Raw genomic sequence first — 16939 nt, 5'->3', positions numbered from 1 at the left:
TATATATACACACACATATATATATATATGTCAGTATATATACTGCTACAGAAATTTTTGTTTTAAAAAACATTCGTGGTTGTCTGATTATCTTTTTATTCACTCCTCCTCCACCCTAATCAATATTAGGGTCAGTCTAAATGAAATACACTGAGTTTCTTTCCACATTGATAATGCCTAAATCAAAATTGTTAAGTCCATCCAACAGCATAGGAAAAAATACAGAACCATCAGAATTACTGAACACCATCCAAAGTTTTGAGTAGGAAATTTGTGGACAAAGTACTGCAGCAGCTAATCCTTAATTTATGTTTTAGACAGTCTAAAAGCACAAATTGTTCCTGTCAGCACACAACTTTTACTAGCTGAGTTCAAAATGAATTTCTATCAAATTAAATTCATCACACAGCTGCAGGTATCACACAAATGTAAAGACTTGCTTCTCAGAGATACCTGTTCAGCAGAAATTTGAGACAAACCTGATACAGTGAAAAACAATAATGTGACAGCAAGCTATAAAAGCTGGAAATAAAGTAGATATGCCCTTAGTATATTAATTGTCCTGACATTTTGGTGTAGCAACTTCTACTGCAATGAGTAGCCCACACCATCTGCAGATAGGAATCTATGCCATCAGCAAAATGTATGGCTCTGCATTTATATTGTTGTGAATTACAGCAGCTTTCATGCTTTATCACATAGAATTTTAAGATTAAAAATATACTGAAAGCGTTCCAAAATGCCAATACTTTAATAATAATTATAGAGTTGATAATATTAATGCTACAAATTCTATATCATTAATGCTATTCATATTAAAATCAATAAAAATACTATGCCCTTGTTGATTTTTATATAGAGAGGAGAGTGCTTGCAGCTGTAACAGTGATTCTTTTTCTAGAGTGTGATGAATTTGATGCGTTTGCACAGTAGGCATTGTTGCTTTTTGATGAGGTACCACAAACATACATAGAAGGATAAAAATATTTAACAGATGAAAATCAGGACAGATGCTGCAGTCAGTTTTTGAAGCAAGTATTACTTGTACCTACCCTTTCCAAGGCCAGGAAGAGGAGGCAGTTTTTCCTCTGAGGACCAACACCAGTTATTCCTCTTAGGATGGCCATGAGCTCTCAGTGTGCTCCCACAGCCCAGAGAGCCAAACATGCCCTGGGCTGCATCCAGTGGTGGGCAGCAGGGCCAGGGAGGGGATTCTGCCCCTCTGCTCTGCTCAGAGCCCACCTGCAGGGCTGCACCAGCTCTGGGCACCAGCACAGGGAGGACAGGGACCTGCTGGAGCGAGTACAGAGGAGACCATCAAGCTAATTAGAGGGATGGTGCACCTCCCTACAAGGAAAGGCTGAGAGAATTGGGATTGTTCAGCCTGGAAGAGGGAAGGCTTCATGGTGCCCTAATCATGGCCTGAAGGAAGCCCACAAGAAAGGTGGAGAGGGGCTTTTATAAGAGCCTGTAGGGTCAGGACAAGAGGGAATAGATTCAAACTGAAGAGTAGCTTTAGATAAGAACTTCTGAAGAGATTTCTTTACTGTGAGGGTGGTGAGGCACAGAAAATGTGGATGCTCCATCTCTGGATGCCTTCAAGGCAAAATTGGATGGGGCTCTGAGCAACCTAGTCTAGTGGAAGGTGTCCCTGTCCATGGCCAGAGGTTGGAACTGGATGATCTTAAAGGTCTCTTCCAACCCAGAACATTCTGTGTTTCCATGACCTACACCAAGGTTTTGTAGCTCCCTCAAGATGAGTGAAGGCCCTGTCCTGCTCTTTGCCAGCATGGCAGTCATCTGACCATCACTGAAATGTATTCTTTGTGAAAACTTCTCTAGTATTAAAGGAAAGAAGACAGCCTCCAGCAGCAATCAATGAAGGCACAAAGGAAAGTAGTAGTTCTGGTGTGGATGCATTTGTAGAACATACTGGAAAAGATTTCAGAATTGCCTGAGCAAACAGAGCAGCCACTAGCTCCAAAACCAGAAGCAGCCTGGTGCTAGCAATCCAGTACTGCAGCAAGCAGAGCTGATAGCCCTGTTGTTCTCAAGATTAATCCAGTATCTCTTCACAGCTCAGTGCTGCATGAATACATCAGCTGACCATTATCTTAAGCTATGGAGTTGAGGAAATTTGTCTCAGACATAAAAGAACAAGTTAACTGAAACAAAAAATAGGTCTCATTCCAGCTTTATCTGTTTGTTTCTTAGAGGAACAAAAACAACACAATTATTAAAATGTAAATGTGCTTAACACAAGACCTACCATACTTCACCTATGGAAAGGGTGACTCAAGAAGTATGATTACATGCAGCATCAGAAAAATTCTAAAACTGACTTGGAATAGTATGAATAAGTTTGATTGCATGGTATCAAATGACCTCACAGTACCCATCTGGGACTATGTGGTTTAATTAGGCATAAAGAATGCTTTCATCAAATCCCAATGAAGTAAACTCAGATACCAAATGACAATATCTCAAAGTGATTTCTCAACAATGCATAGCAGCTGAAGGAAAAGTTTTTTAAAAAACCACAAAACTAGGAGAAAGAGCCACATGGTTAAGACCTCACTGCTGTTCTCCAGAACTGTGGGAATTTTAAGACCTTTTCTCTGAAATGATTGCCATAAAAAAGGACAAGCAGAAGGAGAACTATTTCTGCTTATTTTGGTTCTGAATCTTTTAATGGGCTTTCCAATGAAATGGGAAACTGACACTGCCCATGAACCATAATACAGAAGCCTAAAGAGCACTGCAGTCACAAAGATATAAACAATGGGCTATTAAGCTGAGGAAAAAATAGCATATGAATTATGACTTGACTGCAGAATATGATCCCTTTAGAGATACACAGCTTAATAGATAAGCTTTTCTTGCTCTAAAGACACTAAGTTTGAGCTGAACACTAATTTCTAGTGTCTGAACCTACCACCATAGCAACACACTGTTCTCTCCAGATTGGCCAGTGTAAGAGTTTATGAATTTTCCAACAGCAGGGTGTCAGTCTCACAAATCCCTGATGAGAAATGAGATGAAGGACAAGATAAGAACTGAGCCCCTCTACAGAAAATACTAAAATTTCAGAATAATTACATAGTTTTTGTTGAACTCAGTCTTTGTAACTGATACAGAGCTGGAAGGAAAAGTAGTTGGTCAAGTGCTCTGAAGATACAATTCCACAGGAAGAAAGAGAACTGAGTACTTTTGCAGATTTCCTTCTCACTCTCTTTTTTTTCTTTCATTTAGATTTTGTTGGCTTTAGCTAAAACAAATCTCCTCCAAGCACTTATCTTCAAGAGTAACTTGGAAAAATCGCACCTTAATTATTATTTTGCAACATTACTAGTGGCTGAAATATCAGGAAAACCAAACACCCTTCTTGGTTGCTTAAGGGCACTATACTGTGCTGTACACAGAAAACCATTATAACAGGTACATGAAGTCTCAGAGTGCATCTGAAGTATACTTTGCAGATAAGCACTTAAATTTAAACAATAACTGAACATTCCAAAGATGAACTTAGAATAGTTATATACTATAAGGTCAGTTATGCCCTAAATGCTGAGTACCTAATCTTGGTATCCAAATTCCTTGTGCATTGCCTCCTGCACTGTAAGCTAACAGGCAGTTCAGTCTTGGGTGTACTGAACTATACCAAATAAGAATACTTGATTTACTTGGTTTAGATGTACACAAATAACTCTTTGTTTACATTCAAGTGTTTAAAGCAGAAAAAAATACTTGGGAAATGTTATTACTTACTAAATAAATCAAACTCCAAGTAATTATAACAAATAATCCACATATATGGAAAGTTATCTTTTCACACATTGTGTCTAAAATTATTTTTGTTTTTACCCTTAAGTGAAGGGTTTGGCTATGTCCAAACATTGTAACTGATCTAATTTCAACATTTCAATGAAAGATAGATGGGTTCACATCTTGAAAAAAATTATCTTCAATGAAGAAAATGAATTGAAGTTTGACTTAGGCATTACTGTTCCCTGAATGCTATCAATATGATAGGTGGCCTCACTGCTTTCTCTGGCCTAGCATCTTCCCCTTTGGTCACTTTACAGCACAGATGGCCAGGAAGTAAATATGCCTGATGATGAGAGTAGTTGTGGTTTTAGTTGGATATTCTGTCTTCTAAGGACAGTTCGGTGTCTGGGTTTTGAGGAGGATTTTTTGTTGGGGTTTTGGTGGGTTTTTTTTCTTTTTGTTTTCACCAAATGAATATCTATTATTATATGGAAGTTCCTCCTTTTGTTTACAGTTATTTGAACTCAGGAAAGATTGATAGCCACAAAGCTACTAAAAAGCCACAAAACCACTAACCTATATCAGATATTCATAAATGTGATTGATTGATTGACTGATTAATTGATAGATTGCATGAATGTGTTTTGCAGTATCTCATTTGTTAAAGTTTGAGTTAGATGGAAATTCTTAGACTACAACTCAAAAATCTGCATTTGTCAGACAAAAGCCTGACGAAAGAATTTCAAGTCTACAGTTACATTATATTCCCAATACTTTCATGGAGGGGAAAATATTAACAATTCTCAAGGGAGCATTTATGAAGGCAAATCTTCTCCTAATACTTCTCCTGGCCTCAATTATCCTTGTGAAGAACCTTTCTTCACATTGGGTTACTGGAAAGCTTGTGATGAGGTAATCTTGATGACATCATGAGCCTGCCAAGTCAGTCTGTCCTTTGGGAGGGATGAGATATGCAGACAGCCCCAGTTTGAGGGATCTCCAGGTGAGATGTGTATTGCTACAGAAATACCTCTGACAAAACTGAGCTCTGATTCATCTTATCAGGACTGCAGTTTTGGACTGTGCAGTGCACTTGTTCACTGAATGATGCATCTCCTACCCTGCAATAGCTTCCAAATGATTTCTGGGTACAATTTGAGATATGGCCTTTTTACTTAGAAAGCCTCATTCACAAAATGTTATAGAGCAAGGTAGCAAAGGCAAGTAACATTCCCTGATGTTTTTAACATTCAACATGGGAACCAAGATGATATTGCTAGTAGGAAAAATAGGTGCAGAAACTGAAATTCCCTAACTGAGGTAGGAATTAAAGTTAATTTACTCTAATTGGAAGTAATTAGATCATTTCTAAAATTGCCATTTTTGTAGGAAATATTTTTAATGAATCAGAGATTAGTACTTTGTACTGGGAAAAAGAGTTCTGGGCAGTTACAGATCCTCTGTGCATTGTGAATGGTGCACTCATGCATCCCAGATCTGCTAAATGTAGGCTATAAACCAAAAATTAATAGATACATTAAGGACAAAACACCTTAATGTGCTCTCCTGAAACAGAAACTCACTTGTTCAGTCAGCTGGCAGAGAATTTCAGTGTTGATGTTGGTGGTTTTGTTCTGTTTGCTTGCACCCGAGCATACCACAAGACAGTTCAGCTAAAGGTAGCAGAGCAAATCACATCAGTTTTGCCTTGCACCCAGACTTACCACAGGACTCTGACTTAGGCCAGGGAGCAAAATATTTTGTAACAACTGTTTGCTTGATACAGTAGCACTGTAGCACCATATCTAGCATAAAGGCCCCAAATCTGCAACTATTAGAAAGAATCACATAATTCGGAACCTACAAATACATCACAGCCACCTGAACAAATAGACCAGACCTGTGCAGAGAGGACGGAAAACAAAACATTGCTTTGGATCAGCCTGATCCTGACCTATGGAAAAAGTGTATCAATACTCCCTTTTTGCCCAGCTGGTGATGCTGTTTGATGCACCCTGGGATGGGCTTTGCCCTCCTGTCTGCCAGGGCTCACGGCTGACCCCACTGAGCTGCTGCCCACCACAAACCCCAGATCCCTCTCTGCTGGGCTGCTCTCCAGCCCAGGTCTGTACATGTACATCTCTTGTGGTTTGTATGTGTGCCTGTCATCACCTGGTCCTGGGTGTAGAAACTGGCATATCAGATACACACCATGCCCAAGGTCAGAACCAGGCTAGATCTGCGTCATGCATCCAGGGAGTAGCCCTGCTCCCGGTCTCTGTGCCCCTATGACATACGAGCAATCTTGAGAGATTTGCAGGAACTTTGAAGAAACAGAGTTTGTTTTAGGTCAAAAGACCTGAAATAATGATGGTTACATTGTGTAAAAATAGTACTGCTTTAGCACAAAGCTCCTAGCACAGACTTAACCCTGCATGTCTCCATGACTGGTGTTAAGGAGAGAGCCAGGTCCATGAGTAAGAAGTGGGGAATATTTTGCAGGCTATAGTCTTTCTCCAAAACAATTCCACATGGTAACCAGCCAAATTTCCCTGCAAAGCACAGGGAGCTGTGTCAGAAACAGACACAAGAATGAGATCAGCTCTGATGAGTTCTGTTCATATACCTGGCAAAGGGTATTCAGACCAACAGAAATACTTCTGAGGCGTTTGTTGCATGGCTAATATTTTTTTTTTTTTTAGTTACTGATGTTAATTAAAAAAAAAAAAACACAACTTTTTCTCTTCATTTCCTCCAATTTCTTAATAAAAAAATCAGGAAAATATTTTTATCATCACTCTCTACTTGTACAAGTATGAACAGGGTTTGACAGACATGACCAGGAATGTTTTTTTCTTTATGTCACTTGTCAGCCACAATTGGTGACAAATGGCATGGCATTTTCTGTCTATGACTAGTATGCTTTTAAGCAGTGAATCCATCTGTATTAATTTTTACTTGATAAGTAGGGAGAGCTTGTCTCTAAACTGGACACATTATGGTGAAAGCTTTCAGCTAGGAATGCCAAATGTTGCAGAAGCAAGGAGATGAACACAGATCTGGGCTGATACAGCATACCAAGACAGTGCAGAGGAAATATTTTAAGAGCTAAGACTACCCAAGTCATTTACAGATGCTACCAAGTGTGGAAAGCACTGAAATGTCACCTGTTTATGTAGCAGGTGCCACTCATGACCGCAACTGTTGTTGAAAAACATCTTTTCTGCCAAGATTTGTTGTGCCCATGATTTGACACCACATCCTTCTGTTCCATTGCTTCACATCATAGCCAATTCTACATAGAACTTTCTAGAGGAACATTTTAATGCCCTTTTTTCTTCCCCCCCACAATCAAAAATGTAAAAAAGGTGGCCTAATACTGAAAGAAAATGACTGAGAGTCTGAACATGGACTTTAAAACACATCAAACAGCCATAATATTATTCATAGAGAGCTAAATTAAGCATCAGGTTCTACATAAATAAATAAAGCTGCATTCATAAGTGTACACAGAGTGTTTTGAACTACTTGATTAAACTGCACCTTATTAGTGAAAATTATGATTAATGATGAGCTTATAACAACAAAGCTCTCTTTGCAAGCGCTACAATAAAAAGATAAATGAGAAGCACACTTTAGACTGCAGCTGCTATGCTAATAATTAATAAATGAAGCCATGCTGAAGGGGTATGTGGAAGATTTTTGTAATATAGAGTTTAGGTTGACCAAAAAAACAGTGCAATTTGTTCTATTATTTTTAGCATGTTTTAAGAAAACAGTAAGACTTCATTGTTACTTGGATTTTACAACATTATGAGAGAGATGCCAAAGATCAAGGGTCAAGCAGGAATCCCTGGGATAAATACACTTAAGGGAGTCTAAGCAATTTTGTTGCTCCATTATGTTCCACAAATTAGGCTGGTGGCTTTTCCATCCAGCTATGACATTAATCCATTAGCTGAAGAGGAGACAGGCTCCTTCTCATTTATTATTTATAAAACAGGGCATGCACAACTTATCTGACATCATCCTTGTCACAGCTAATGAGAAACTGCAATAAATCCATCTGTATGGATTTCTTACACAAGATACCAAAAATCTGGAATCCATTTTTCTGTGGTAGGGAAGGGCTTGCTAACCTACACAAGATTATTGTATATGACATACATATATGTGTATGTCCCAAAGGGATGAGCTTTCCACACCACTACTGCTGTTTGAGGGATGTCTCTGTGTCCATGTACATACACTGCATACACATCAAACAACAAGCACGAGTCAAAGAGATGTTTTTACCATTGACAGGAGTAACCAAAACAAACCAGAATTCAATTTAAACAATCTAAGTTCTTCAGCTCTTAAATCTACTTCACTGTGGTGGATCAACAGCATTAGGCTGAGATCCTGACTGGCACAGGGTGGGGAAACACAAGCCAAAGCCAAGATCCAGGGAAGCATTTCCAGCTCCAGTCCAATATGAGTATGAAGGTAGTGAGCTGAAAAGTGCTGGCACCTGGAATGAGGCTCTACATCACTGTATAGTGCAGAAATCTCCTCCAGCGCACATCTTGCTCTCTCTCTTACCCATGGAGAGACAGAGAGACCAGACAGAGAGCCTGGCTCAGAACACGCAGGCAGGAGCTTGGCTGCACCTCTGAGCACAGAGAGCTAAGGACTTGAGCAGTATTTAGTTTCCTGCCTCTTATTTAGCAGTGCATCTGTGGCCTGGAGTATTGGAGAAATGTAAGGTGCTGCTGTAGGATTGGGGCAGGCTGGGGACACTGCTGTTACAAAAAACCTCATGGGAGTTGGTCAGAAGTGGTGGTTTGTGTAGGAATTGTCCTGGTATGAAGACAAACAATAATATGGAGGGAGAAATTTGAGAAGGAAGGGGAAGGTTGACAGGAAGCATTTCACGGGGAAAGCGCAGGTAGCACACACAAGGATTGAGGGCAAATCCTGAAATTCCCTTTCTCTCCCAGCAGGTCTCCAGGCATCTGGCATTAGCAATTTCTTTCATAGTGTGAATGATTTTATGGGACAGGATTTGGCAACAGCTGGTGTCTTCTTGTAAAAGTGCATCAGACCACTCTGAAGCAACTATCACATTCCCCAGGATCTCAGTTTACATCATTTAAAAACTGATAGTAATTTTCCCGTTACCTCTGCAGAGCTCCACATTATGTCATGTATGACTAACAAAGAGATAGGTAAATTATCTTCTCCTAAAATGAGAAAAAGTACAGGCTGCTCCTTTTACTTCACTGACACTTTAACTAAAATTGTGTGGTGGTTTAATCCCAGCTGGCAAATGAGTAGCTCACAAATGCTTTGCTCATCCATCTTCCCCAGTGGGATGAGGAGGAGAATCAGAAAGATGAAACCCATTGGTTGAGATGCAAATAGGTTAAAAAATGTAATTAAACAACAATAACAACAGCAATAACAATAATAATAATTTTCATGCTAAGGAATACAACAAAAAGAGAGACAGAAACAAAACCCAAGTGAAACAAGTGATGTACAACACAGTTGCTGACAATTGCCCAACCCATCCCTGGGCAGCAGCAACCAGCCCCTCCCACCAGCTTAAATACTGCACCTGACATTCTATGGTATGGAATATCTTTTTGGCTAGTTTGGCTCAGCTGTCCTTGCTTTGTGCTGCCTCCCAGCTTCCAGTGTACCTCCTTGTTGGCAGAGCAAGGGAAACTGCTCTGATTCAGAGCAGGCACTACTTAGCAACAACTGCTTCAGTGTGTTATCAACACCATTCTCATACTAAATCCAAAACACAACGCTGTGCCAGCTACCAGGAAGAAAATTAACTCTATCCAGGACAAAACAGCAATTTAAACACTAACATTGTTTTTTCCTTCCTCATGGGACACCAGAGTGCTAAAGCTCTGACCTTTGCTATTTTCCACCAGCTGTCATATCTGAAATAGGTGGTGATTGGTATATGCAGCCAGCTGTAACATTCTCCTATAAGAAAAGGGAAACCAAACCTCACCACTGAGAGGGGCCTGAGGCACATTCATGCCCTCCTGTGAGGTCACCAGCACCAAAACAGCTGCCCCATCCTCTCATGAGCGTTATCATCACCCATCAGAAACAATGCTTTATTTTGTTTCACCTGGGTGGAGAAAGCTTCTACAGGTAATTTTATGGAAGACAATTAAACCTCATTTATTTCTAATCTGAACTTTATGGCTGCACATTTTGTTGCACATGAACACATGAAGGTCTTCATAGACAATGTGAAACCTTCCTTTCTCACAGCTCTGTACCTCCATGTCAACCAACAATTTGCTGAAAGTTTCAAATAATGATCATCTTCTGATAAGCTGATCAAAAAGAAGAAAAAAATGCTAATGAACTAGATCATCCCATTTAAAGATTTAGCTCAAGACTGCTAAAGTGCAAATATATCCATTAAATACACATTTAGAAGAAAAATGCCAGCCGACTGTACCAAATAATTGTATGAGTTCTTATATTTCTTAGCTAAGGCAGAAATAATTGCTGAATAATTGTGTGCATAACAAAAAATATTGCTGAGTGAACTAACACTTTCTTCAAAAAAGACTAAGTAGTCCAAAAGATCAAATATGTAAAAATCTGTCATGCATGTTTTCAATTCTGTGTGTTATTCCAAGGGTTGATATGTACTGAGCAACTAGACACCATTTAAACTCTTCAATAAAATGCTCTTTTGCCTTACAAAGCCTACACTTTTGTAAATTTTAACATAAAAAGTGATATGGTATTTTAGAAACTCTGCTTTTGAGAGTAGGATCCAAGGGCCCCTCAAAATTTGAAGTCAGTGACCATGGACTAGTTTTAGATATGTGATATGTCAGTTTTGTCTGGAAGGGTTCTTTGCTTCGATTAATGGAAAGAAAATACAGTCCAAACCTGAGCGTCTAAATCCTCTGTATTATACTTTATCAATCTGTGTCTGTTGCCTTGGAGGTCATAAAAAATTACATCTGAAACAGGAAAACAAGCAAGAAAGAAGGACAGAGAAACAAAAGATTTTTGAGTTGGCCCCAGAAGCACCAAATTCACCCCAGTGTAATTCTGCTGGAAACAATGGAAGTACACAGGAGCTGAATTTTTCCCACTGTCTTTACATAACAGTAGGCAGCCTGTAAAACTATTTTATCCAATAGTCCTGCACATTTTCAGTAGGTGAACAGAACTTTTCTATGTAGAACTGAGGGTTTTTTTAATATTTTTGTATTCTTGAAAATGATTACTTTCTCAATCTTTGGAAATCCTGTTTCCAACTAGAAATTCTGCTTGGTGTTGAGAGGGTGACCATCCTGACACAGAGGAGGAGGGGACAAGGATGAACACTGACAATACCAAGCCTCAGCATTCACAATCACTGCCAGAGCACTCCCTAGGTAACAGTAATTTACTATAAGCTCATTAAGGGATGAATTTGGCTTCTTATGATTCAGTTTCTGATAGCAAGCAATAAGAAGTTGTTTTGCAAATAGACAGCTGATGGAGCTCTTATACCTCTGGGAATACAAGGTGAGGGCAACTTCCAAAGCAAGGATGGCAAAACTTCCCTGTGGGTTCCTTGGTGTGGGGGAAGCTCTGCCTTCCATCCCCACCGAGCTGATCAGTGTGGTGGGGCAGAAGTGCATTACCTTGCAGCCCTCAGCGTCAGGAGCTGCAGCTCTGCCAGGTCCCACAAGAGATGCACAAAAGAAGGCTCCTCCTTGCAACATCTGCCCACCCTCCTCAGCAGCCCACACAGGCTGCTCGTCACCATCACCCCGCTGTCACCTCCCCGACAGCGGAGGGAGAGCTCCCGGCGTTCCTGCAGGAGCTGCATTAAGCACCAAGGCGCAGCCACAGAGGACATCAAACAGATGGATGATATTCTCTGGCTTAGAGCAAATCACCACAGCTTGATGCAGTACTTGGATGAAAGCAAAATTCATATTCTCATGAAATAACAAGGAAATACTCACTACTTGCATTTCTTTCACTCTGCTGATATGTGTAGTTTTAGCTACAATAAAAAATTTTGTCTGATTACCAAAAAAAATTGCTGAGAAATGCAGCGCTGTAAACTTACCCTAGCTCTGCTTTTTCTCTTGTTTTTAAAGCAGGACCATTACTAGATCATTAGGGCATATGCAAAATAAAAAGCAGCAAATCATTTGGCAAAGAGAAAGACATTAGATTTCTGCAAGAAAAAGGCTTATATTTAAAAATATATACACCTACTTCAGCCAGCAACAGTCCAAAGATAGGAAAGTGTGCATTCCTTCAAGTAATAAATCATACTTGGCAGTCTCTTTGGGAGAGCTATGTTAAGAACTAGTCTCCTGATAGTAACACACAGAGCCATTGAAATTTCATAAGCTTTCTAACAACTGCATACATGAGAAAAAAATTAAAATAAAGCACTTGGCATGAAGTAAGTTTGTATAGCAAATAATTCTAGGGAGTGTGAAAAAATGCATTGTGCATCCCTGTTCTTGAAGGCAGAGCTGAAATTCAGCAAGAGGCCTCTGCACAGGAAGGGTGGTGCTGCAGCAATCTGCCAGCGCATCTATAGAGCTGAGCCCAGATAAGCCACCAGGAAAGGAGAATAAGCTCATGTCACAGTCCTGCTCTTCACCACCCTACCAACACACTGCAGCCTGTGAGTCACTGAAAAATCCTGTAGAGACAGAGATAATACAGTTATTTGCTTAAATACACTATGAACCGAGTCACAGTTAATGCTTTCTCCAGCTGCAAGTGCTAAAAGCATCAGGATACCCATAAAACATCTCCCACAAACAACTGCAGTAACCACGGGATCCGCTGTCGAGCTCGTACTTACATCGCGGCATCAGCCGGGACAAAGCTCGGCATTTAACTATTTCTTCGTAAGCTGCTTCCACATGCTTGTCTGCTCATCGTGCCGTTCCTTCCATTGATTGCTTGTGTTTGGCAGCATCTGGGCTGCAAAATGATCCTTTTCCCCTCTTTTGCAAAATCAGCAGGCTGCGGAGGGATGCGTGACCGCTGCTGCAGCCGATGTATCCAAACAGCCCAATGCAGCAGCGGCTTTAGCTCCCCCTTCCCAGCCTGGGTTTTTTCTTTCTTAGTCTCTGTGGGGCTTTTTTTAAAGAGATATGGCCCTGACTAACCTCAGGTTTCTGGAGCACAATACAAGCTCCAGGCACAAGGCAGTCAAACAGATGTGGAAGGATACCAAGACAGAAGGCCAAAATAGTACAATTTTAAGAGATGTTACTCAAGGTGTAACATGTATTTAAACTATTTGAAATTTTGTGATTGGTTCTGTTTAATTCAAATTTTTCTTGACATTTTGGTTCTGTATTTTTTCACTTTTTTCATTTTTTGCAAGTTATGCAATAGGTTTTCTGCTTATTTATTTCCTTCTTAACTCTCCTTCTGTGTCAAAGAATGTTTACATTTAAATGTTCACAATTTGAAGAAGTCCTCTGTTAAAACTTCTGTATGTATAGCAGTTTTAGCAAATATCTTTACTGTTTTGCCTCTGTTTTGCTAACATGGTAAGCTCACACTCTTTACGACTTCCTTAAATTAATTTTGTCAGTGCTGATTACATCAAAAGTCAGAAGTCTGTAGGCTACCAGTAGCATCCCAAGCTTGGTTTCATTTTTTAAGCTGGCACAGGTAGCTGTTATCACTTCCACATTTTTAAACTCATCTCCTCATTAATGCTACATTCATAATTCTATTCATGTTATCAACTGCATAAAACAGATCTCAGCATTTGAGACATTTCTAAGATTTTTCATTCTCTCCCCTTGGTCACTCGTGTTAACTTATCAGGTTGTCGTCCAGGAAAACCAAGAAACCTTCCCTTTTAGAGCCCTTCTAATCTCACCAGTTGTGTTTCTTTGAATTCCACATGCAAGTGTAGAATGCACTCCCCTTGATCCAGTAGCCTACTGCCAGAAACACATCATTCCAACCTGTCAGTCTTCATTTAAAATGCTGGACTAACACAGCACTTCACAAGAGCTTCAGGAGTGGCTGAAAGGATGAGATGAGGGATTTTTCCTGAGTCTGGAGCTCTCTTTTCCTTCTGTAGTCCTGAGCTTCACAGGTGATGGTCTAGAAATAGCTGCTCTACAGGATAATGTCATCAGAGGCAGAAAAAACAAACACAAAGTGCTAATTCAGCTTTGTACAGACAGAGGACTCTTTCTTAGACAACTCCTGGACTTTACTACACCTCTGCTGCTTTTGGTTAGAAAAAGTCTGTTTTCCTGCCAAGGAGCTGAGGCTGGCTTCTGTCATGTTGAAGGTTAAAATAACATTGCAAATACTAAGAGGCTACTGCTGCGTTGTATAAAAGAAAATATTACTCCTCCAAGGAAAAGAAGTCTATTCCGTATTAAAGTACACCTGATAGTAAATGAAGTTGTGTTATCAGAAGCAATTTACCAGAAGAGGACAACATCTTTATATTTGGAATCCTGAAAGGATTGGATCATGAAAGGTCAAGAGGAACTGAGCATAAGTAAGCAAAAACACTGTCCCTACAATATTGCTTTTTGTTGCATAGAGATCAAGGAAAACACATTTTTCTGGTCATCACATCTCAGCTTTAACCACAGAAACAGTAAGAAATCCTGTCTGAGTTCAAGTAAACAAAAGGACATTGTAACCAGGCAGAGCAGACTGTTTAGCCAGGAAAACATGTAGTGCCAGTCTCCAAAACATTGCCCCACTGGATAAGCTCCTGCAGCACAATGATCTCACACAGCTGTCGTGTTGCTCTTAAGTTTCACTGCCAGAAGGACCGGCCCCAAAGCAGTGGCACTCAGAACGACCTTCCTGAGCAGGGCACATGTGTCAGCTGCAACTGCCCATGGCCATGCTGGCCACAGGGGCCAGTAGCAAGGCACCAGCCCTAATTATCAATGTCACATTCTGAATGCAGGAAAAAATCCATATAGCGGGGTGGGAATGAAGCCACAGATGACACAGGAAGCATTGCAAGGATAGGAGGCAATGGGGGAGAAGACGTCAAAATAAAAATGCTTTAAAAGCATTCTCTTCCAAAGTGCTCAAATCCTTTTTAAGCAGCAGGCATAAAGAGCACTCCTTTGAAATTCCATTCCTAGAGTGAAAATAGATTATGAACTACTTGCATTATTAGCAATCTTCTTACAGAAGAATGTCAGCTGAGGCCAGCCCTGTGTCTGAAAACTGAGCCTGAAAAAGCATCTGGGCTTCCCACATGGGAAGCAGGTGAAGGGCAAATTTTCCCTCCAGGGACAATTTAAAACAAAGGCAAAAATAAGTATTTGATTGATGCATTCAACATCCCAGCTGTGAAAATCAAGCAAAATTAGAAGGTTCATTTCTGCTGCTGCTGAGTTTGGTATGACTTTGATTGGTGCTGACATGGGTGAAGTGCAGCCAGCCAGCTACTCAAATTGGTGACCTGCGAAGCTGATACCTTGTAAAGTTCACTTGACTCCTCTTTTAGTCAGAAACATTTTTCTTATTTCTCTTCCTCTTTAATTTTACTTCCCTGCTCCTCAAATGGGACACCTCCTCTCATGCAGCACCCTCAGCATCAGCAGCTTCTCTATGTTGTCCATGAAGGGAGAGGCACAAAGTCACATCCCCTGATGCCTCTTGGCATCCACTGTGGCAGTGGCAGAATGGGGAGAGCTGGGTTCCTACTGGGCAGCACTGGGCTGGAGGCAGCCAAGGCCACCTGACTCACCCTGCCACATTCAGGGCCACTGTCACATTCCAATACAAGCAAATGGTTTCATCATCCAGATGCATCCCACAGCCACCCCTGTAATGAGAGGAGCTGAAATCTTCCTCAAGTGGCATCTAGGTGACAGACCCAGTTCAGAAGGTACAAGTGTGCTCTGATTGCTTTAACTGTGGAAAATCTCATAAGAGCTGACCCAACCACTCTGAGAAATAAAAAACAAAATGAAAAATCTTAACCAAGATTAATTTTTATAGTGAGCTCTATTTCCTCCACAATTTTATTGAATTTTCCCAGGCATTGCAAGATCACACTCCTCACCTGTAGGAGAAGGACTGGCAATTTGCTGTTTAATTCTTCTCCCCAGCCCCCAGCATAGCCAGCCTCCAATTAAAGGGAATGAAAGGGAAATTTAGCCATAAAACCTTCCTACAAAATCCATGTATAAGAGACCTGCACAATGCAACAGCAAAGATTAAGTGGAGTCTGAAGCTGGTGAATGCATAACAAATATCTAATCAGTGACATTTGAAGATAATCTGAATTGTTGACAATCTGAAATAATTTTTTTAAATGTCAAAAATAGTGACAGGGTTTTAATCATCTAAAGTTAAATATATGGAACTGCATTAGATGGATCTTGTAAGATCACTGTAATATTTGGAACAGCAACTCTTCAGCACAACATGCTTCAGCTGTTTTGACTCGCATGTGGTTTAAAGCTGCTGCGAGGAAAAAGTTTTAAAAAAAGACAAAATACGAGGAAGAGATAACCTAACTGAAAATTCTGTAGTATGGTAGTGCCGAGACACCTGATTTTCTTCTGTTTGAGGTTGAAATTGTGATTTCTGCGTTTTGTAACTGATCATATCTGCGGTAGACCTCTTGTTAACCTAGATAAAAAGACAAAAATGTTATAAATTAACATTTCTAGGCTGTGATCCAGGATGATTAAAATACCGTCTTGCCCAGGCTATTAGTGCCATAGCAATTTTAATGCCAGCAAGGCCAGGCAATTAGCGTTTGTGTGATTAAAATACCAGCCTGGTCTTCTAGAGCCAAAGTGATTAGTACATTGCCAGTCCTTGCTATTAGTGTTAGCACCACCAATGGTGAGGAATTTTATAGTCCTTTGAGAATTAATTTAGGCTCATATTAGCTTTACCTGGACTTTACCTCATTGAAATATACATGTACATATTTCAAATATTTACGTAACATAAGGAAAAAACTATTTTTGTTTGTTTATACCACCGTGATAATGGAACATTTAACGTATTGTCTGTGTAGAAGGAGTCATGAAAAGACTGGATTATGAAGTAGGAATTCCAAGCAGGGAAATTAAAACAATGATGAAATTTGTTCACCCTCTGACTAAAACTTAAATGCCAGCTCACTCAGTCAGTCCATGGCATGCAGCCAGAG

At 40.1% G+C, this 16939-nt stretch overlaps 1 protein-coding gene across 2 annotated transcripts in view; it reads right to left on the bottom strand.

Moving 5' to 3' along the window:
* SACS (sacsin molecular chaperone) overlaps positions 1-12810 on the bottom strand; it is a 57648-nt gene extending 44838 nt beyond the window's left edge. For both annotated transcript variants that reach the window (XM_064717307.1, XM_064717304.1), the window contains exon 1: positions 12623-12810. Coding sequence is in view for 1 of the 2 variants with exons in the window: in XM_064717304.1 (XP_064573374.1) it covers positions 12623-12654 (32 nt within the window). In the remaining variant the exon portion in view is untranslated. The remainder of the gene's footprint in view (positions 1-12622) is intronic.
* Positions 12811-16939: the final 4129 nt, after the last annotated feature.

The sequence above is a fragment of the Zonotrichia leucophrys genome, chromosome 1 (assembly GCF_028769735.1).
Source record: "Zonotrichia leucophrys gambelii isolate GWCS_2022_RI chromosome 1, RI_Zleu_2.0, whole genome shotgun sequence".
In the NCBI taxonomy this organism is placed as follows: domain Eukaryota; kingdom Metazoa; phylum Chordata; class Aves; order Passeriformes; family Passerellidae; genus Zonotrichia; species Zonotrichia leucophrys.
Note: the sequence above shows the minus strand (reverse complement) of the source record. Positions and strands in the feature narration are given on the sequence as shown.